Below are 21,990 nucleotides of genomic sequence, written 5' to 3'. Positions count from 1 at the left end.
TGTCCCCCTGGGGCGTGTTTCTCTAATTGCCGTGGTCCCGTGCGTGACCCCATCCATGCTCCCCGGGCTGCCTCTGTCCGGAGTAATGAAGCGTTAGTTAATTGCCATGGATTAGGACATCCACTTAAGTACCCAGTGCAACGTCGGTGATTGATGCCGGGGAGCCAGCAGCACGTGGCTGCGTTCCCACTTGTGCCTCGACCCTCACAGGGCTCTGCTCCTTCCCCTGCAGAGGGGCCTCGGAAGAGCAGCTCTGTGCGTCTCGAGCTCCAGCCGAGCCTGGAGTGGCTTTGCATTAAACAAAGAGAGCATTACAATCCCAGATGTTGGCGTGCATGATTTTCAAAAGAGCTTCCAAGAAGAATAAACTCGTTTCCTACAAGTAGTTGCCTTTCATACGCTTTCTTATTAAGTTTTCTCTGGGAAGAGCGGGGATGTTATTCACCGTCTTGTTTGCTGGTTTTGTAAGAGGCTCTCTACTCCTGTCGGATCCTCTCAAGCGAAATATGCAGAACTCACTGTGTCAAAGCGACATGTTCGCTGGCAAAGTAAGTGCTGCTCATTTTGACAGAAGAGGATGGAGCTGCTTATTACAGGCAGTTCCTTGCGGGTGCTGTGCACAGGACACCCTGTGCAGGATGGGACCCTGCAGCCCCCCAGGAGGGGACGTGGTCCCTTGGTGGTCCAAGCCCTGTGCGCACGGGGCTGCTGGCACACGGATGTGTGCTGGCATCAGCTCAGGCTGTCGCTGCATGCTGCTAATTAATCCTCTCTGTCTTCAGGTGTGAATAACTTTTGGCCGAGGTTGCTCTTATGAGTGTTGATGCTGAGGGATGAGTTTCGTCTTTTTTTTTTTTTTTTTTTTAATGAAGAGAAGTGTTTCTGCAGGAGTTTCTGTCCTGCTCCCACGAGGACATCAGCAGCGCCGTATGCAGCAAACAGGGGGTTTCTGGGTGACCTGGGGTGGGCATGGGCAGGGGCCGCCTTTCTGCTCTGTTGCAGAAAGCCGAGATGACACAGGAGATGGAGTGCATCACAGAGGGTTACAGAAAGCAGCAAGGGGTGAGAAAAGTCTCCTTGTTATTGCCGATCTCCCTGGCTGGGACCTTCATCTGCTCTGGAGATAATGCTTTGAAAAGTTTAATCTCTCTTGCGAAAGGGATTTTTTTTTTTTTTAATGAGATGCAAAGCACAGTGATATCTGACTCACTGGCAATTAGCCTCCGGAGGGTGTATGCCCACAAACAGCACAGTGTTTTCTCCGTGCTCGCTGGAGAAGGGCCGCTGGTGACTCATGTTCACCTTTATCCTGCAGGATCGCGCTGCTGCTCCTGCTGCTGCTGCTCCTGCTGCTCTTCGAGGTGTGGCTGCGAGCCGCTGCTGTGCGCGCACCGAGGTGGCCGTGGCAGGGAGCACTGCTCTCCTCCGTGGAAAAAGCAATTGTTTGGTGCTAAAAGGGGATTTAAACCTCTGTATGAAAGGATCAAGAGTCTTTGCCCTGGATTTCATTCTCGCTTTCTATTTCTATTTCCTTGCTTTCTATTTTGGTTTTGCTTTTTCTCTGTCTTTTCAGCCCATTCTCTTTTTTCCACTAAGCAGGTCCAGCCACGAGCCTGTTCCCGCAGCGCCGGCCCCCGTGCCCAGAGCGGGGCAGCCCCGGCGGGGATGTGCTCCCTGCCTTGCACCGGGATCCTGCTCTTGCTTTCTCCCAGCTTGTGTATTGACTTTTGATACTTTCAAAGCGTGCTTTGCTTCTTCTATTTTTTATTGTATTTCTTGCTCCGTAAAAGCTATCTGTCTGTCTGCTTTTAGTGGTTTGATTTCTCTCATCTTCTCCATTTCTGTAGCGGTTATTGCATCTTTTGAAATTCTTTACACTTTCCCTGTGTTCATTTCCTCGTACTACTGCTGGGGTTTCATGATAGACTGAGCATCCGTGGGCTCGCGGGGCCACCTGGGAGTTCCCATGAAGAAAGCCAGGTTTGGATCTTGATTACAGCGGTGTAAATCGAGAGCAACCCCATTAAATAGCACACCATGCTGGCCCTGCAGCCCAGTTTGGTTGGGCTTCCCAGGGGAAGCGGGACACCTGGGGAGATCTTCCTGACGAATCACGAATCACGCTGGCAGATATTCTTTCCTTGGGTATTTCTCACAGTGATAATGTTTTCCTTTATTTGGGATATCTCGGCGGGCAGAGCTGTGAACTCCGATGCGGCTGTTCCTGTGAAGTCGTATTGTGTTACAACAGTATAATGAACCCATTTTAATTATTTTGTTTTAAAACTCGTTAAGCTGCTACTTAATGCATACTGAGCTAACTTATCTTATTTTTTTTAGATCAAAGTGTTTCCTGTGTACGCTGTAATGACACGCCTGGGCACATTAATTTAGAAAACAAGATAAGTGCTCCGTTATTTAGCGGGGAAGCCATGGTTCTGTGGTTCCCTGCAGCCTCGTGCTGGCCATTGCCCAGCCCCGAAAGCAGCCGCTCACTGCCCCGGGGGCTGCACAGAGGCGTCCCGAGCTTCGGGGCCGGACAGAGCATATCAGGACTGGGGGCTGCGGCTGTTGGTGGGGCAGAAAGCGCTTTGGCATTAAAAAGTGCCATAATCAGTAGTTTACACCATGATCTGGGTTCATGGAGGGCCTTTCAGAGATGGGGTAGGTTGCAGTCATCACCGTCTCGTGAAATCCCTGCACCTCTATGGGAGTGGGCTGGAGGAGAGGGAATCCTTCCAGCACACCTGCCCCAGCCTCAAGGATTGGGGATTGCTGCAGTCCCCAAATTTGTCTGGTCAACTCAGCAGCCTCCTGCCACCGGGGAAACCCCAGCTCCTGCCTCCCCTGCAGGGCTCTGGGTTTACGTCTGGATTTCACACGTCGATGCCTTTATTTTGTCAGACTAAAAGGCCTGATCGTTCCCCGGATAAACTGCTTTGTTTGTGGGTCAATTCTACAGGGGATAAACGTGTGGAAAAGGAAGAAAACTCGTGAGCGAAGCAGGGAAATGACCTCGTTCTTCGTTTATGGCTGTGGGGGAGATGCACGTTCCCATGTGAGCCCACATCTGGAAGCCAATGGACCCATCCTGGCAGCTCCGGGGGCTGGAGGAGCGTGGCACCAGGGCGTGGGGGGGGTCACGGGGGGCTCTGGGCTCCCGTTCTCCTCTCCATGCCGGGATCTGGTCCGGTGGGACCGGGCTCGCAGCTGAACTCCGCTGTCCTTATTTATTCTTCGCAGCATTAGGGATAATCTCTAAGCTCCCGGGTTTACTGCTCTCGTACACGTGTCGCCATCCCTTCCTTTCGGCAGCACCGTTTTGTAAATGAGGAGCGGTGATGCGGGGCCACGCGTGTGCCAGCCCAGTGCTGGGCATCCCAGCCCCCGCTGCAAGCCGGGGGCTAAGGTGAGAAGTCCTGCCCTTGGATTACCCAAGGCTAGATCTGGACACAGGAGTACAAGCAACGTTAGATGGAAAGGCAAAATAACAAAGAGCTAATTTCCTTAGTTTTATGGATTTTTATTTTTCCTGAAGAATGGGGCTTGAGACCGTGACTCTTCTAAAGGATTTTTGGTGGATTTGGAGATGGCATTGGGAGAAACTTTCCAGCAGGTTGTGTCTGAGCTGGAGCTCTTGCTTCTGCCTGATAGCCAGCGCTGGTGCAAAATCCTAGGGGGGAGAGTGAAATAAATGGGAGACAGGTGCAGGTTTTAGCTTGAAAGCCAGCTCTCACAGCACCCCTTTGTCCAGGCGGGACAGACGGCGAGTGTTACTGCAGACAGTTTGATGAAATGCCCTACTGTCCAGCCCCGCCGCGCTAAATACGCGCAGTGTTTGAGGCTGCGTTGGCAGAGGCGCTGGCAGAGTTTGCGGGTTGCAGATCCTGGGCGCTGCCTGTGCCAGTTTGTTCCCTCGTTGCTGTACGTGCACCTTCTGTGGGTCGGCAGCAGCCAGAGACCTTTCTCCGTGCTTTATCTGCTGGGCTGGACGCTCCCCGGCACCTGAGCCGCTGCCGCATCGACACCTGAGGAGCGGGCACCAAGGGATGCTGAAGCAGGCGAGGTCGTGCGCAGCTCGCCTCCAGGCTCTGCTTCTCCTGGCTTCACGCAAGCCTGCTCCTCGCTGCTGTAGCAGCACACCCGGGGCAGTGCCGGGTCCTGCCGGGGGCAGCCCTCGGTGCCCGTGACCTCTGCAGCAATGAGCCGAGCTGCTCGGAGCGGAGCAGCTCCCCGGGGGGCTCTGTGGGAGCCCCTCTCCCGGCCTCGTGGTGTTCGTCAGCTGAAGCCGTGGCCTCTGACTCTCAGGGCAGGCAGCTGCCTGGCGGTTGTTTTCTGTCGGCTGGCTGGATGCTTGTCAGAGCAGCAGCAGGTGAATACCGGAGCTCAGGTTTTACACAGAAACTTGCTGAAGACGTTTCTCTGCCTGAAGGCACATGCTGGCTTCCCCGGCTTCTCCCCCGCCCGCCCCCAGTGCTTTTCAAATCCTATCTGAAATAATCCCACACGACCGGGTAAAACAGCCTATAACAGCTGCTGTGTCCTTGTCAGAGCCAGTCAGGCTATGCCGCAGATCTTTGGTGGTGTTTGCTACCCCCGTGCCAGCCGTGCTGGGGGCTCCCCGTGCCGGCTGCGCTCCTGCCCCACAGGGCACCCTGCATCCTGTCGGCATGCATCGAAACGTTTGAAAACGGGGGCTGAAACCCACGCAGGGTGGAAGGGAGGAGCACCAGGAGCCCTCTGGCACAAGCTTGGGTTTAGGTGGCACAGACCCCAGCAGGGGCAGTGCCGTGGCCTTGGGCTCGACCTTCCCCAGGCGCTGGGAGGCCGGGGCCCAGCCGTGCGAACAGACGGGGCCGCGGCACCGCCGAGCCAGCTCCGCTCCCTGACAGCCTTGGCAGGGTCTGCACCTACCGTATCAGCATGTTGGAGATACCGCTGGGTATTAATTACGCCTTCCCCGCTCGCTGCTATTCAGATGTTGAAATTACTTATTTGCAGCTGGGTGAGCTGAAGGCAGTTGCGGGAGGGCTGTGGATGCGAGCGGCCCCACTGCCGCTGTCCGGCCTCCTGCTGGAAATGGAATCGCGTGTTGTAGCTGTGAAACCGTGCCCCCTAAATGCTATGAGAGCCTGGGTTTGGGGCATGCTGCTGTTCCCCTGCTCAGTCGGGTGACTGAGGCTCCCCTGGGTGTCCTGGCACCGCTGGGGGTGTGCAGCCTTTGCCCTGCACGCACGTTGCTCCTCGGGGGCATGCACACCCCAGCACCGGGGCTGCTCCTTCCCCAGTCCTGCCCCGTTTCCAGCAGGAACGTGCTCTGTCTGCCTGGCTGCAAGAGCCTGGCAGTGGGAATTCGGTGTGCTTCACCCCCCACTAATTTTCTTCTGTAATAAATCCCCTCTCTTCCACCGCACGAAGTGTTGTCAGTTTAATTACTTGTGGGGAGAGGGGAGAGGGAAGGAACTTAGGAATTGTTTTAAATACCACTTTTATTAGTATGTAATCCTGAAGCTCAGTTCTGTAATATGAATAGGTAGTGATGTGGCACGTTTAATTTACCTAGGTGCTACTGTATGTCAGCTTCCGTGCCTTAATTCCCAGGCCCAGCTTTAAAGACCTTGGCAGCCATGTTTTCCTAAATTTGTAATTAACTTGGAGGAATCTGGGGCTCCAGACAACGCGTTCCCAGCTCGGCCAGGCCGGGCAGGGCTGGGTTCACAGCGACGTCCAGGCATTGCCCAGGAGTGCGGCGGAGCAGGGGGCTGCTCCCAGCGGTGCTGGGCGCGGGTGCTCTATGGAGCCCTGATGGTGCTGAGCCCACACGTGTCTTGTCATCTGCCCGTGCATGGGAATTTGCTGCTTTCCTCCCCCCAGCCCATCCGAGGGGCCTGTTCAGCCCCGGAGTGCAATGGCGCTCCTCTATTTCCATGGCAATGGCTTGTAGCTGTAGCTCACGACAAAGGACAGTCGCAGCGCTGCGGGGAGCATCGCGCACAGAACCGGGGCTGGGGAGGGGAAGGGCTGCGGCACGCACCAGTGGCTGCAGTCCCCACCTGGGAGAGGGCACGCGGCTGCAGGCAGGTAACCTGCTGCCCTGGGAGCTTTCCCCTCTCGTCCCTTTGCTCCAGCATGGAAGTCACCCTCAGAGATAAAGCAGCATTTTTTCCTTGTGAAACCAGGGAGTTCTTCTAAATAATCTTGTAATGTGTGGTGACCTGAACGCTCGTGTAGGACGCAGAGCTGCACTGGCAAAGACTTCCGGGAGCCAGGCACCCAGGTCCGTGCCACAAGGATGCTGCACCTTGCCTGGGACGAGCCAGCATCGCCCTGTCACATCTGCTTGTCCTCCTGGCAGTCGTGGGAATATTTTTGTCTCTGTATTGCTTGCTGTTTGGAGACGTAAAATGCTCAGTTCGTAAATCATCAAAACAAGGACATAACCTTGATTCCCTGTGCAACACCAATACATTACCTAACATGAGGCATGAAATGGAAGAATGGTTCCATTTGTATAATTCTGCATTAAAAATCAGCCTATTCTGCATTTACGGCTGCCTGTGAAGTGTCTCCACAGTCATGGGAGAAAGGGGCCGTTTTTGGAGAGAAAACAAGTACCTTATGAAAGGGATGCAAATCAGCACCTCTGCCTTGCTGCCCTATAGATTCACACTCGAGTGAGTCTTTTGAGGCTTCAGTGAAATGGGTTATTTGCAAATGGCTTGCAAGCTGCTGACAATTTGTATTTTGCAATTTGTCAAAGCCACTCCGTGGCCCTGATCCTAGTTAATTGCTTTGACAGATGACCAAATTCAGGGATTTCCAGGCGTGCAGCACGTAGCCTGGTTTTGCAGCTGCTGGATTAACCCACCTCCCACCCGCGGGACCAGCGGTGCAGGGGCCTGTGTCCCCGGACGGTCAGTGGGATGGGGACATCCCCAGCACGCCAGGGAGCTGCAGACCTGCAGAGGGATTGTGTTCCCGTGTGGCTGTGCCCTTCCTGCAGGAGCAAACAATGTCAGGTGGCACCTGAAGAGAAAGGGCGAGGGAGCGTATGCAGCCTAAAAACATTTTGCCTTGGAGCAGTACGAGATGTTTTCCCTTCCCATCATGTTCCTCCTCCTGTTCACCAGCCACGCTGGATCTCCCTGCCTTCCCCTCCCGCACACAGGGATTGGCACCAGGAGCTGGCAGCGGCTGATTCCTGAAGCAGCATCCCCGCAGCGCTGGGCTTCAGGGGCTTTGGGACAGCACAACTACAGCCCCCTCCCTGTGCTCTGATGGCAGCTTCTTGGGAAAGACCCGGCTGTCACCAGGGGCAGTGCTGACACCCAACACCCAGCAGGCATGAGAAATGGCGAGGTCGAGGTGGCACCGAGCCGCATGGGTGCCCGGGCACCCTGTCCCCGAAGACACGGCACTGGGATGCCACCAGCCCCAGGCACACTTGGGCTCGAGGCAGTGCGCCCCATCACATCGCTGGGCCTCGTGCTGCTGCAGCCACCTCTGCCCTTGGGGCGCTTGTGCCAGGCTGTCTCTGCAGATAGAAATGCAAAATAACGTGCACGGAGGGCACAGAAGGGGGGGGGGGTTATTCTGATTATCCTGCCTGCTCTCATCTTCCTTTACGTGCTTTGTTTTTCATACACATTTCTGTCCAAACTCCATGATGCAGTTGGAGACTGCTATGCCGCTGCATACAGCTTCGTCATTTGAAAAGCAGCACCTAACCCCTCCCTGCTCTGTACTGGTTTGGAAACATAACGTAATTAATTTTCTGCACCCATATGGACTGGGCACATGCCTCAGAGCTGCAAAGGTGTTCCAAGAGCCTCAGCCTCTGCATGCTGGCAGTCCCTGGGGAGAGGTGTCCGTGCGGGTCTCTGAGCGGCAGCAGTTCGGCTTTTACAGCTGGGAAAGTGCTCAAAGGGAATTTGGGGCCGGGTCTGCCAGCCCCCTATTTCATGTGTTTATGAGGGAGGCCCAGGAACAGAGGTGGTAACGGCAGATCAGAGAGAATCCTGAGATTTGAGATTTGAGGTTCGTCCACAATCTGGGAATACGAATGAGCAAAGCATTTCTCTTGCGTGTGTTTGATTCGCAAAATGCTCGGCAGCTTCTGGCTGTAAATGAAGCTTCAGAAGGGTCTGGGTATGGCCTTGGTGTGTCCCGCGGGCAGGAGCTGATGGGAAGAGCCCCAGGAGGAGCCCTGGGCACGACAGCATCTCCGGCACAACGTTCCCAGCACGAGAGCGCAGCGAGATCAGACCCCCGTGCCCCCTCGAATTAATCTGCTTCTGAAGTGCCAGCTTCCCTGCCCTTCAAAGCAAATGGCTGCATCTGAGAGGATTTACAAAGGGATTTTCATACTGGGGAGAAAGTATCGTACAAGGCAGGCAGTAGGGCTGTAAGGAATGCTCTCAGCACCTTCCACGTTGGTAGCGCCATCACCTTGAAAACGGAGACAATTTCTGTTCTCAAGGTGCTCAGCAAAGTCGTTGGAGTTGAAAGACAGAAAATCCCCGCAAGCACGGGATTTAGGCTTTTCTGCCAGGCTGGGCAGGGAGACAGCCAGCCGGGAAGGAACAAACTTCCCCGGCAGGGGCTGGAGGCTGCGAGCAAGGCGCTCGCTGTGAGCGGGGCAGCAGAAGCCCAGGTGCCCCAAAACGGCCCCAAACCTGGGACCAGCCCCGGGTCCAAAAGCAGAGCAGCGAGGCTCGTCTGGATGCGCTGGGTGATGCCTGGGCTGCAGTGCTTGGGTCTGGGGGTCTGCAATGTGGGAGTTAGTGTGGGCTGTCCTGAGCTCAGCTCAAAGTGCAAAGGCTGCTGGTTTCTCCCCCTCACTGCTGTGCCTCCAGCTAAGGGATTTAATCTCGCTAGCGAGTATTTGTTGGTGGTGTCTGAGTTGTCCCTTTCTAAAAGAGCAGGGGAAAAGGGAGGGAAAACAAATGACTAAATATTGTGTGTTTTTATTTCTGCCAGGAAATTAACTGGCTAATAGTCCCATTTAACTTGCTCTGGAGAACCTGTCCTCTGGGCTGCTGGGGCAGTGCGGGGGCTGATTCGGGGGGCTGTGCGGGGAGAATCGCCCTTCTGGAAACGGAGATGCTGCATGGAGAGGAGCGTGCTGGGATGAAATGCTGCTGGTCCCGGAGGGGTTCGCACCCCCACGCCCCTCCAAGCCAGGGTCCTGCCTTGCCATGGCTCTGGGAGCACCCGGCTGCAGGTCCTCGTGGGTGGTCGTCTGCTGGGCGGGATGCTCAGGAGAAACCAGCAGCTCGCCTCCTCCTGCTCGTCCCCACACTATTAATGCCCTGGGGACGAGGGGTTGGAAAGCCCCCGCGCCTCCCCGCGTGCCCATGGAGCCCACCTCCCCCAGCCCCCCCGCCGCGCCTCCTGCGCTGCAGAGCTGCAAGGAAACCTAATTAAAATCCGCATAACAGGCATGTAATTATTCAAGTGTTTAACCCAAGTTTTGCCTCCGACGTACCGACACCAGTAATTTCACAACTAATTGTGAAGCACAGGAACGCGTGTCTCCTTCTCCCGTTCTCCTCCTGAAGCCGTGGGGCTCCAGCAGGGCTCCGTGGGGGCTGCTTCGGCGCAGAGCTCGGCTGGGCGCTGCCGTGGTGGTCAATGGTCCCCGCAGGCCCCGCGTGCAATCACTGTAATTATCGGAGCGGTTTCATTGAATTCAGTCAACTGCTCTTGTACTCGCCGTTAAGCACATGTAAATATTTGTAGGAGTTTCTCTTACTGCGTGAAAATACGGCCTGCTCACCATCCATTAAGCCACAGGAGCGGATTTGTGGTGCACGGGAACAAAGGCTCCTGGGTGAGGAGGCAAAGAAGGGATTCCGTGGTTTCAGATCTCTCTGCTGCTCTTTTCTTTGCTTAACTGCCTTGCCAAGTTTTGTTGAACTTTCCCTTGAGTTTGAAGGACATTTCAGGATAACGCTCTCATTCACCTCCGAGAAGGGAAAAGAAATAATTGCCCACGCTTCTCCCTGCTTTCTTTGCAATGAGGAAAATGGTAGAGGGTGAGGGAGGGGGTTGTGGATAGTCAAAGCCCTGGTCTCGAGGATGCGGTGAGCGGTGTGAGGGACCCTGCCGGTCCCTCTGCAGGTCGTGGTGCCACAGCCGTCAGCACCCTTAGCAGTAAGTTCCTGCAGGTGCTGTGAGCAGTTATTGTTCCTCTGCCCTCTGCTTTCCGCCTGGCGAGATGCGGTGCGTGCAGTCGGAGGAGGATTTGTGCCATTTGACGCATCAGCAAAGATCGTAAGTCCTCCGAGAGCCGTGCCTCAGAATAGCTGTGCCAGCAGCGAGTTGCTCACAGCCGCCTGCGACCAGCAGTGACTTTCTGCTCGCGCCCCCTGAGAGCCGAGCAGGGGCTTACACCCGGCTTGGGGTGGGTGGGCACGGGGGGTCCCTGGGGGCAGCATGCCGGGAGCATCGGGCTCCTGAGGGATAGCCCGGGCTTTGGACAGGCCCGTTACCAGGGCGAGGCAGGACCTCCGGGGTGGATGCATCCCCATGCTGCCCCGTGGAACACTTCTGTCACCCTCAGCACTGGCAGGAGGCCGGGTTGGGGCCGGGGGACATGTGGGGAGCGAGCTGCAGCCCCCAGCCTGATCGGGGGTGGGGGACGGGGGCTGCTCCCACCGGAGCCCCGGGACCGCTCGCCGGCGGCCCCGCTGCGCTGCCGCATCCCCAGCGCCGCTCTGCGCGCACCGCGCTGCGTTGCCTGGACGACGCCGACTCCCACACGCTGCTATTTGTGCTGAAGGACACTCTCTCTTCTCCGTCGTTGCAAAAGCCTCGGAAGATCGCGTGCCACACGCAATTCCTGCGTGCTGACCGGCCTGGCAGCCCCCCCCCCCCCCAGGAGCCGTGCCTGGGGCCGTGCCAGCCGGCGGGTGGCCGGGGCCGTGGCTGGCATCGCCCCAAGGGCTGCGGCAGGCAGGTGACCCCCCCACCCTTGGGGTGCTGTCGGGGACAGCCTTGCGCTGCCCCAGAGGAGCCCTGGATGTCCCTGCCCATCACCAGAGGCTCGGGGGCCAGACCGAGCCTGGGGAGCGATGCCAGGAGCGAGGAACGCCCCCGCCTTTGGGCATCACCCGGTGGCACCGTGCTTGGGCGCAGGGTTTCTGCATGACCCGCACGGATGCAGGGGCCGTGTTCTGTGTGCTGCATCTTCCCCACATCCTCCCAGCGTTGCAGGGAGCAGCCCCGGGGTGCTCGGGCATGGCCCGTGCTGAAGCCAAGTCCCACGAGCTGAGGGCTAGCCAGAGCCAGCCGTGGTGCTGCAGAGTGCTGGGGCTCTGCCACCGCTGCTGCGACTTGAGAATGTCATGAGCAAGCAGGAGGAAATAGGACGAGGGGAAAAATCTGCTTTCCTCTGGGAGCTGCCAATCCCAAGTACTGAGGACCGGTATTTTGTCTCTGAGAAGCTAAAAGACAACAGCTGGGATTCAGCGACAACCAAGTTTGGGCTGGTTTCATCTTCCTTCTCCTCATTCAGCGGCTATTAATAAAAGTGCATCATTTGCACTGCTTTCTCCTGGAGGACCAGACCGGCAGCGGAGAGGTTTTGGTGTGCGCATGTGCGCGCATGGGTGCTGTGGGCACGCTGCTCGGGGTGCGCGTAGTGCTGGGGAGGTGCCTGGCACCCCTCCTTCCTCGCAAGGAGAAATTTCAAATCGCATCGGGAGTTGAGTTAAGCGGAGGCTGAAATTGAGCCTGGCGTGCCGCTGGGGTGACAGCGGGGCTGTGAATATTGCTGAGGTGATCCCACGTGTGATGCTCTCGATGGAAGCCCGACCTCCTGGCTGCTCACCGGCTTTGCCCGCGGAGCTGCCGGCGCGCAGCACGTGGGGACGTTCTTTGTGCCCAAATCAGATTACTTCTGCCCCGTGGGTTAGCGTGTGGCTCGGCTCCCAAAATCTCACAGGGGACAGACCCACGACGCTAGCTCAGGAGTGCGAACCCGCACCTGCCCTCCCTTACAAACACGTGGCAGAGGCAGTTTCAGCAGGAGCAAAGATAGCTCGGTGCCCCCAGCGCAGCCGTGCCTGGGGGGATGGTACTGCCTGGGTGGGGCACTGCACCCGGCCCAGCTGGCCTCTAAAAAAATGCACCAACAATGTATTTTGTGTGCTTTTTTTTTTTTTTTTTTTAACATCTTGAAATTTTTCCTCCCCCAGCCTGAACTATTTTGGTTTATGTTGTTTGTTGCTGGCTCTTCCCCTTCTCCTTCTGCGCTCTTTCCGTGCATCGCCTTTTTCCTCCCCAAAATAAATGCTGTTATGCTTTGAAAAAATAGCCAATTAGGAAGAAAAAAGAAAAATGCTTTGAGCAGAAAAAGACTGCGCCTCAGAGTATCCAGGTCATCTCCATTGGCTTCATTTGCTCACGCACGGAGGGAGTATACAATTCTTCTGTCAACCAGATGCACATTTTGTAGTGCTACCAATGACTTTACGGGGTATAGTGCTGTGGAGGATTAGTCTCTTTAGCCATATAAAGCTCTCATTAACTCCTCCTGAGTTCGACAAAAGTCTTTCTTGTGTAAAAGCCGAATAAAATGGAGTAAAGATTTTTGGGCTTTGGCCTATTAATTTTTTTTTCTGAAAAAGCAAAAAGCCCTGCATATCTCAGGCATTTTCCTTCCGTGAAGCACTGCGCTTCACGTGAAATAACATCATAGGGGAAGATACGAGTTAGAGCAGAACTTCTCAAGGTAAGACATAACTGAGAAAGAAAGAGGGATTTGACATGAAATAATGGTGGCACTTTACATCAAAGCAAAATTTAAAATAATTAACCTGCTGACAGTTCAGTGCGATTTCCAGCGATTCCATTTATCCACAAAGAGCGCAGCTGAGCGGGCTGCTCGTCATTCCCTGCCACGCTGGGGGCTTCGCTGGGGGAAGGAGCAGCGCGGGCGCATCCCGCGAGGCAGGCGCGCGGCCGGGCGCGGAGCTGGGATTGCAGGCGGCGCCGCGCCGCACACCCGGCCCTCCCCGCGCCCGGGGAATAGCTGCTCCTTTTGAGTCACAGCGACCTGATTAATAAGAAGTGGGTTACACATGCAGAAGCGAGCGTTCGTGCGCTCTCCCGCACTAACTCATTGACTGGTTAGCGCCGCCGCCGCCTGCCGTGGGCTCGCACGAGGCGAGATCGCATCCAGCGCTCGGTGCCGGCACGGTGTGGCTGCTGCTTGTGCCAGTGGGTTCCTGGGCTTTGTGCAATCAAATGCAGGCTGCGGTGCACACACATGTCCTCCACCTCCTCCCGCCTCGCCTGTGCCCCTCTCGCACCTCAAACCCCTGAAATGAGGGATGGAAACATCCCCTGGGCCAGCTCGATGGCTGCTCCCAGTGTTGGAGATGGAAGGACATCCATCCACGGCTGCTCTCCCTGCTGCAGCCGTGGCTTTCACGCAGCTCTCGGGATCTGTGCCGTTCCGCTTTGGCAGCGGGAAGGGGAGTGGGTGGCCAGGGCATCCTGCATTGTCGTTGGGGGAGCGCTGCCTGGAGCACGAGGGGGTGGCAGCGTCCCCTCGCAGCGCCGATGGGGCTGGGGGGTGTCACCGGGTTGGACATGGCCGGGCTGCAGGGTTTCACTCCCCACCTTAGGAAGGGGGTCGCGGAAAGCCGTCTGTTGTGCCAGCCGTGCTCTTCCTCTCTCTAACACGCTCCACTGTCTGTCCGCAGGTCAGGTTGCCTGCTAGGAAGCCATGCTTGGATGTTGATAGCCATGTTCCACCTCGCCATGGACCTCGCCAGCTGTGAGCCCGTCGGGGTCCGGCTCTCGCCGCGGCCGGCACACCGGCACAGACTGCCCCGCGGCGCACTGTGGGGCATGGGCGGCGGCGAGGAGCCGCGGCGCCCCGTCCCCCCCTGGCCCTGCACCCCCCGCTCCCGCCGGCCGCCCCCCGTCCCCCTTCCCCGCGCCAGGAGGCAGCTGCGGGGCCGCGGCTTCGCCCCCCGGGACGGGCGGCCCACAGCGCTGCCCGAGGTCATCGTCTGGGGCCCCACGGGCGAGGAGGACTCCCTGGAGAGCAGCACGCTGCCCGGCGCCTTCACCACTACCGCCGCCACCACCACCGCCGCCACCACCACCACCACTGCTGCCACCACCGCTGCCGCCGCCACCACCGCCGCCGCCGCGCCGCCCCCCAGCAGCCCGGCTCCCACACCCGGCGGCGAGGCGCCCCGTGGCAGCCCCAGCCGCCCCAGCACCGCCGAGCCGGCCGCCGGCCATAGCAGTGGTGGCAAGGACGCCCGCCCACCCCGCGGCCTGGGAGACACCTCAGGTACCGTCCCGGGCACCGAGCACAGCGCCTGACGTTCCCGTGGGGTGGGGTGTGCTATCCTGTACCGCGGTGCTGGGGGATGCCCGACCCCGGAGCGGGATCAGCAGTGCTTGTCTGGCTGATTGGGGTGGTTTGTCTGGCCATTTGGGGTGGTTTGTATGGCCAGTTGGGGTAGTTTGCCCGTCTGTCTCGGCTCCTCTGCGTGTGCCAGAGGCTCGGGGTGCATCACGGCTTGGGTGCTGTGCTCTGCTCTGGATCCATCCTGAAACAGCCCTGGGTAGCGGAGGCAATGCCGGGGTCTGGGTGCGGTGCTGAGCGGCACAACCGAGCCTCGGTGCGCGGCGGAGGCTCGCTGGGGATGGCAGATCCATAGCCAGGGGATCCTGGCACCGGGGTGTCGTGGCACGGGCTGCCATTGCGGAAACGCCGCCCGACTCTGAGATGAGCGATTTCAAATGAGCGCTTGGGAAACAAATGGAAGCTCTGATTCATCACTTTTGTCTGAGACATTTTCTAGCAGCTTGCTGTATTCTTCCTATTATCAGTACACATCCACAAACCATCTTCCGTAATCAAATTTAGTGCAGCAGTCAGTTACTGTAATACGTTCCACCAGCACTATTTGCTGCATGGACATGGATGAGAAAGCAGGTTCCCATTTATTTCAAATTATATTTGTTATTACCAGTATTAAACTGTGGGATACTGTTATACAGTTTACAGAATATATTCACTGTGCATTGACTGCTTTTAGCCCACAGTGATTTTCTAGTCAAAACGAAAAGGAATTTTATGATCTGATCTTAATCCTGATGAATTTATCTAGCACGCCCTGCTTGGGAGAAAGGGGAAAAACCAACCAGAATGTTGTTCCTAACTTGAAGTTATTTGTGGCAGCGAAAAATCGCCCAACCCACACATCTTTTTGCTAATAAATAAATAAATAAATAGAATCAGCTGGATGAATTAGCCGTGGAGCACTGATAATTCCCAGCACAAACCGCCGGCAGCCTGACGTCCCTGGCGAGGTGCTGAGCCTCACAGCCCCGCGCTGCGGCATCGCCCGGCCCGGATCCCAGCCTCCAGCACGGCCCCAGTGCTGTGGAGTTGGGAGCTCCCTGGGGGCTCGCACTGCCGCTCTGAGCTCCCATTAGGGGCTTTTCCAGGATCAGAGCTTTTGTTAATGATCTTCTTTCCACTGAATGGTGGATACAATAAATTCCTTTCCTGGGCTAAGGGACCTTCTTATCTCAGTCTATCCGCCCTAAATTGAAAAGTGCCTGAGCTCCAAATTTGCTTTTGTTGCCGTTATCCGTGCTAAGCACCCAGGAAACCTCCAGCGAGGTCTTGGAGGCGAGCACAGAGCCCTTTCTTGCTCTACATCAAATCCCAGCGAGGAAGCTGCTTGATCAGAGCGAGCAGCCCTGGTGAGCTCCTTCGGGGGGAAGGCTCCGTCACGAGGCACAAAGGCTCAGGATGGGGAGGAAACTCCTGTGCTGCGGCTGCGTGAGAGAAGACGACCAAAAGCTCCACCAGGACTGCTGCTGGGGCAGGCAGGACACCAAGGAAAAAGGCGTTTAACCTCTTACTTAAAGCCTGTATTGCTGCCAGCTAACGCCCCATGGCCAGCCTGACCACGGGGTGACAGCTCCTGCCAGGATCCCGCTGCTCCATGGTTCCCTTCAGGCACAAAATGGCAAGAGGGAGCCGCAGGAGGTTGGGAGCAGCGTGTTGGTAGAACCGGGGTCCCCCTCAGCCCTTCACTGTGGCAAGGAAGTGGCCAGCAGCAACCCGAAGCGCTGGCCACGGTGCGCACGTGGAAGCCCATGCGTCGTGCGAGCCCTGCTCCTTTCTGTTACATAAGCTCTAGCGGCTGGAAGTGTTTGTTCTCTGCCTGGAAAAACATATGGCTACAAATTAGGATTAGGTAACTTGTTTGTACTCTTGATGTGCCTCAGTGAACATCACAAATCGCTGTCCTGCAGCCCTGCGCGGCGGCGCCGCCGATGGTACGGGAGGGCGAGGTGCAGAGGCATCGCGCTCGGAAGCTGCGGGCCTGCAGCATCCCCGGGCCAGGGCCTTCACAGGGGCTCCCACGAGCTCCCAGCCCACCAGCAGCACCCTCGCTGCTGTCCCGTGTGGTCTCGTACGCAGTCGGAGCGGATCAGCTGCTGTGGTGCTGGTGGAAGCACTGCTTCCCCCCTGCTGCCCTCCCTGCGCGCGCCTACAGGGAGCTGCCGCGGTTTGGGGGACAAAAGCTTTCGCCTTCCCTTGGTGTGGGATGGCAGCTGAGGATGGGGACGTGAGTCAACAAAGTGACTGGGAGGAGAATGTTAATTCTCTCCAGAAATGCTTTTAGAAGCTGGGAGGTGCCATCGCTGTGCCTTCCATCCACCGTGTGCATGGCCAGGAGGCCCTGTGCCCTGCTGGCAGGGGCAGCGAGGACAGGGGACCTGGTGGGGACCTGGTGGGGGCCTGGTGGGGACCTGCACACTCGGCTCCCGGCACGGCACCGCTTCCCACGCTGGCAAACGTGGTGGCATTCGGTTAGGCAAGCAATTAGAGCAATCTTGCTCAGGTTTTCCTCTCGCCCCACTCCTTCTTGGTTAAGAAGAGAGAAAAAATAATAAGAAACAATCTTTATGTGACTCACCAGCAGAAAAACAAGCCTAAAAATTTCAGTGGAATAGCAAAAATCCTGCTTAGGAGGAGAAAAGATAGACAAGTGATTGCTTCTGGAGTCCAAAAAAGAAAAAAGGGAGATAGTGCATGCAGCTCTGTTTGTGGTGGGTGTTATCGTGCAAGATTATTTTTTTTTTTTGTAGCAAGTAAACTGAAAATCAGGTGTGTTTATCCCTGTGCCACCTATGTCTGCTCAGCGCCTGGCAAGAGTGCTGATGGCAGTCAGATGGGGACTCAATATGTTCACCCATGCGTAGTTTATGCTTATGGTTTTCAAAAATGTGCTTCCTTTTTCGGGGGCTGTCATATTCATTTTACGATGGAGCATGTAAGGAGAGAAATAATTAAAATTCCATAGTGCTGTGAGAGGCAAAGGTTGTAACAGAGCTTTTGTCGTCGTGGTGGCGCGGTGCTGTCTGCAGGCTGCTGGCCTCCGCAGGAGCGAGGATCTGCTCTTCCTACTGGCTCAGCCAAAAAAAGAAAAGGAAAAGCGTGAATCAGGGGCTGTCGAAGTTTAAGCATGAATTGCACTCGCTGAGTTGTCTGAGGCCTTCCTTTCAGTATTATTAGAATAAAGCCATCTTTAATTAAACCTTTAAGTGCTTTATAAGGCAGAAGACTTTATGTGCCGTCTGCTGCTCTTAATGGTTATTTGATGGCCGGTGCGCGGTGAATTTGGCATCGTACTCTGCACGCAGCGTGCTCGTAATGGAGCTCGTGGTGGTGCCAGTGGGCACCTCCTGGTGCATGGCCGGGGTCGTGGGGTGACGTGGGGCTGTGTGGGCATCCAGACCACCATCAGTGGTGCTGAGCTGGCGGCTGCCCCCAGCACCCCCTCCCTGCGCACTGGCTGGGAGTGCAGCGTGGATAAATGATGGCGCAGAGATGTGCGCCTCCCCGCCGGGAGGTGACCCTGCCTTCAAAAAAGAGGGTACGGGAGAGGGGGCGCTGGATGCGACGAGATAGCGTGTGCGAAAGGCTTCAAAGGAATTAATTAAAGATAAAATGCATTTAAAAGAAAACCCTGGGCGGCTGGGAGGGAGCTGCCGCTTTGATCCACCGTGCAAAGGCGTCGGGAGCCACCGCAGGCTCAGCCCTGCAGGGGCAGTGACGGAGGAGCCGGGGCACGGGGCGTTCGCTGAGCGAGCACCCGCAGGTGGTATGCCAGTGTCCCCTCGTCCTGGCCCTGCCCCACAGTGTCACTGGCACCCCAGGTGGCTGGGCTCCTGCCCGGAGAGGCAGAGCAGGGTCCTCTGCTTTGCGTGCGGGAGGTGCCCGGGGCCGGGTGCCTCCCCGAGGAGGCGGCTGTTTGTGTGACCCCCACATCTCACCATCTGCAGAAGAGGAGCCCGAGGCAGCACAGAACGGCTGAATATTTATCAGTTTGGACATGGTCTCTTTGGAGTCATTGCTCCCAAAGCTGTCCACAGCCGTGGCAGGGGGCTCCAACTGGGCTGTGCAGAGCGGGCAGGGCAGGGACCTCGCCGCAGCCCCCACCCCTGCCGCCTGGCACTCCCACCAGCTCCGTCTGTTTGCCTGTGTGCAGTTAATGAGGTGCAGCTGAGCAGGCACAGGCTGACAAGCCTCAGGACGGAGCTGCAGAGCCAGCAAGGGCTGGGATGTGCTGTGGGGAGGCTGCGTCCCTGCCCCTCTCCTGGCCTTGCATTTGGGGCCACGAGCAGGATTATCAATTATCAATTCTGCAGGATTATCAAGCTTTCAATTGAAATCTGTCCTCCAAACCTAAAATAGCTTCTGCCGAGCTGGAGGCGAGGCCGCGTTTTGTCAGGCAGCCCATTCGCCATATCTGCAGGAGGACTCGTCGGGGCCAGTGCCCAGTGGCGGGGCCAGGCAGTGCCCTGGAAAGAGAAAAATCAGGAAAATCCATCTCTTCCCCTGTTACCCCAGAGGCACAGTCGTTGTGTGTCCCACCCAGCAGCGTGTGCAGGGTCCCCGTGTCCCCACCAGCCTGGGGTCTGTGTCCCCTCGCTGGCACAGCCGGGGACCCACGGTGCCGCACCGAGGGGCACTGGTGAGGCAGAAGAGCCAGGGCTGGTGCTTGTCCTGGGAGGTTTCCAAAGGAGGCTTCTTAAGGCCACGCATCAGCTGCACAACAGCACGGTTTTCCTTAAGGGTGGAGGAACTGGGAGGTGAGGATGGCACCCGAAGGGAGAAGCTCGCGTGGCTGCAAGCTGAGCCTTCTCTGACGAGGGAGAAGGGGCTGCTGTTTTCCCCGGGATTAGCAGATGTTGTGTGTGCTTGTGTGCCTTCACCCACGTGTGGCGAAATGAGCCAGAAATGCTCCTCTCCTGCTCTCAGAAATATTTATTGCTTGGTGATATTTGCTGTAACACCTGAGCAGATAAGTCCCAGTGTCTTTAGCGTAAGCCTCTAGGATCTTCTTTCTTGGCACGAGTATTTCCAAGCAGCAGCAGGATATTCTTCTCCTTTCCACGGTCCAACTCAAAATACCAGGAGGTTTCCAGGAACCGTAGCTTTTTGTTGCTGAAGAGCCGCATTTTAACTCAGGGATTCTTGGTGCTCCCTCAGCGGGGTTTCGAAGCTGAGCGGGGTGGTTTTGCAGCCCTGGCCCCGCGGGGCTCCCCGGCAGGGCTGGGGGCGTAGCATCCCTGGGACAACCCGGGCTCTGCTCTGCTCTGCGGGGGGCTGAGCTGTTAGCAGGAGCTGAGCCAAGGACATTACCCAGCACACCAGGTCAGCCCTCTCGTTTATTGGAGATTATTTTTCTTAAAAGCTATTAAGCAGCACTGTGGATAGAATTATGGCAAAATCACGCTGATCCCCTCTGGGAAAAGGCTATTTGTGGCTGCGATTGCTACGGAACGGTCACGCCACTCTCCCCATTGAATTTTTCTATCTGAAGGCATTTTTACAGGCTAGATGAGACTTCTGGGGATCGGGAGCAGCATGAATCTTGAGAACATTAGTGCTGTAGCCCTATCACTTGTGTCACTGAGGTGAGAGGCACAAAGCCAGCAGCTCAGCTGGGCTGACCTGGGGGCGCATCCCCGCGTGGCACGCCGCGGTGTGTGTTTTCGGGTGGCTGGGGGAGCCGTAATGCCTCTTAAGCCAAGCCAGTTTTCCGCAAACTCTCCGTGATGGTCACAAGGGCTGGATGTTGGAGCCGTAAGGTTTTCTCAGAAGTGGAATAAGGGACCAGTTGCTAGCGTGGGCTGTTGTGGAGCCCTGGGGACTCGGAGGCAGGACCCCACCGTGGGCAAGGATGCTGGGGGTGTGCGTGGAGATGTCCCCGGGCACGTGCTGGGTGGTCTCACCTGGCCCACTGCTATCCCCAGGGGTCTGGTGCCCAAACCTTGGCTGTCCTGGAGCGGGGGCCACACGCCTGATGCCTCCCTTCTGCCATGGCGTGGCTGCAGGCTCAGGCTTCTGGCCGGACTCTGCCTGCTAGGACTCAGGTGAGGAACCAGGCCAAGCACCATCAATAGTTACCAAGCCAACAGCAAGAAATCCTCTGCTCTCTCGGTTATTTAAGGCAGCGGGTTCCAGACTGCCGGTCAGGCTGGAGGATGCAGCGTGACCGACTGCCTGATGTGCTTCTGCTCCGAGCTGAATGCGGGCAGAGCAGCAGCAGGGCGACGACACGGGCTTTTTGGCTTCTGTGCAGGTTTTGATGCTTTCATGGTAACTCGCTGTGGAAATGACTTAGGAGGTTATTTTGGCTGGGGAATAATTCCCACAGGCACCGATTCCGTCTGCATTTTCATCGTTTCCCTCTTTTTAAGTTCTTCAGCTGCTCTCATGAGCCGGTTCCTTTTTTTTTGCTGCCGGCAGCCTGTTTCTGACGGTCTCTCCCTGACCAGAGGTGTTGCTCTGATTGATGAGCGAGAGGCGGCAGGGCCTGACCTCATGTGTCTAATTGCGGGCTGCAATCAAGCTCTTCCCTCCCTGCCTCCCCCCGTGCCATTCACGCCGTGCCCTGTGCCCGCCTCCAGCAGCCCCTTCGTGCCCCCCACACCTCCCGTGCTCCCCCTGTGCCTGCAGAGCCTGGGGGCTCCTCAGGGATCCTGCCCCCATCCAGCATCTCGACTGGAGTCACCCACGAGCTGCTGGGGGAAAGTGTGGGCTCAGGGTCGTAATTAGGGTTAGGGTGGGGGAAAAGGAGCGGGCGGCAGAGCTCTGGGAGGCAATCATCGGGCATATGTGCAGGAAGGCACTTAGGTGCTTAATTGCAGCTCTCCTGGCTGAGATGTAGCAGGTAGTCGGAGCAGCTGTTGTTTTCCTACCGCGAACGGTAACTCAAGATTATACTCTGCAAAACAAAATGAAGCTGTTTCCTCTTTTTTAATTTCATGCAGCTTAGAGGCCTTGATGAGGGTCTTCAAAGAGCTGCGGCTCGTAGCTGTTTTTATTGGGAAAATGAAAAATATGGTCTCCCTAACCAGTGTTGTTGAAATAAAGGCCTTGGGGGATAGAGGTTCTCTTTGGTTTTAATTAAGAGCTTATATCTCCTGTTCGCTGCCATTGCACACTTCTGCAGTAGCGACACATTAGTCTCAAATGGATTTTCTCATGGAATTAATTCTGTTGATGCAGAGCTGTCCAGGAGCTGTTTCAAAAGGTGGACAGAAAGGCCAAAATTCAGCACTTTCATCTTGGTAGCAAATATATGGTCTTTAACGTACAAAAAAAAGCGTCCTAGCATCTGCTTGCTTTGAGAAGACTGGATTTTTTTCCCTTGATTTTGGGAACTCAAAATCCCATTTTACAGTTTGATGCATGTCTCCTGTCCGTGCATCTGAACAGACGAATGCCTCAGCCGCTGCCCGTGTGGGTGCTGGAGTTGGGTTTCCACAAGTTTGTGTGTCTTGTTCTCCAAAACAAGGAACCTAACACCAAGATTTCTCCTAAAGACCAGGGCGCTGCTGGTGCCAGATCTGAGCAGCTGAGGCTGGGGCAGCTCCGTGATGGGGCAGCCGTAGCTGTGAGTCGGGAAGCGGGCTGCACGGGCCGAG

The 21,990-nt window shown here is 56.6% G+C and overlaps 1 protein-coding gene across 1 annotated transcript in view; it reads left to right on the top strand.

The window, feature by feature from the left end:
• The first annotated feature begins 533 nt into the window (after nt 1-533).
• AJAP1 (adherens junctions associated protein 1) overlaps nt 534-21,990 on the top strand; it is a 36,561-nt gene continuing 15,104 nt past the window's right edge. The window contains exons 1-4 of the mRNA XM_050714975.1: nt 534-548; nt 1,003-1,062; nt 6,232-6,269; nt 13,713-14,314. Of these exons, the coding sequence (XP_050570932.1) occupies nt 534-548; nt 1,003-1,062; nt 6,232-6,269; nt 13,713-14,314 (715 nt within the window). The remainder of the gene's footprint in view (nt 549-1,002; nt 1,063-6,231; nt 6,270-13,712; nt 14,315-21,990) is intronic.

Source organism: Cygnus atratus, chromosome 21 (genome assembly GCF_013377495.2).
Source record: "Cygnus atratus isolate AKBS03 ecotype Queensland, Australia chromosome 21, CAtr_DNAZoo_HiC_assembly, whole genome shotgun sequence".
Taxonomy (NCBI): Eukaryota; Metazoa; Chordata; class Aves; order Anseriformes; family Anatidae; genus Cygnus; species Cygnus atratus.
This window is presented reverse-complemented; position numbering and strand designations above follow the sequence as displayed.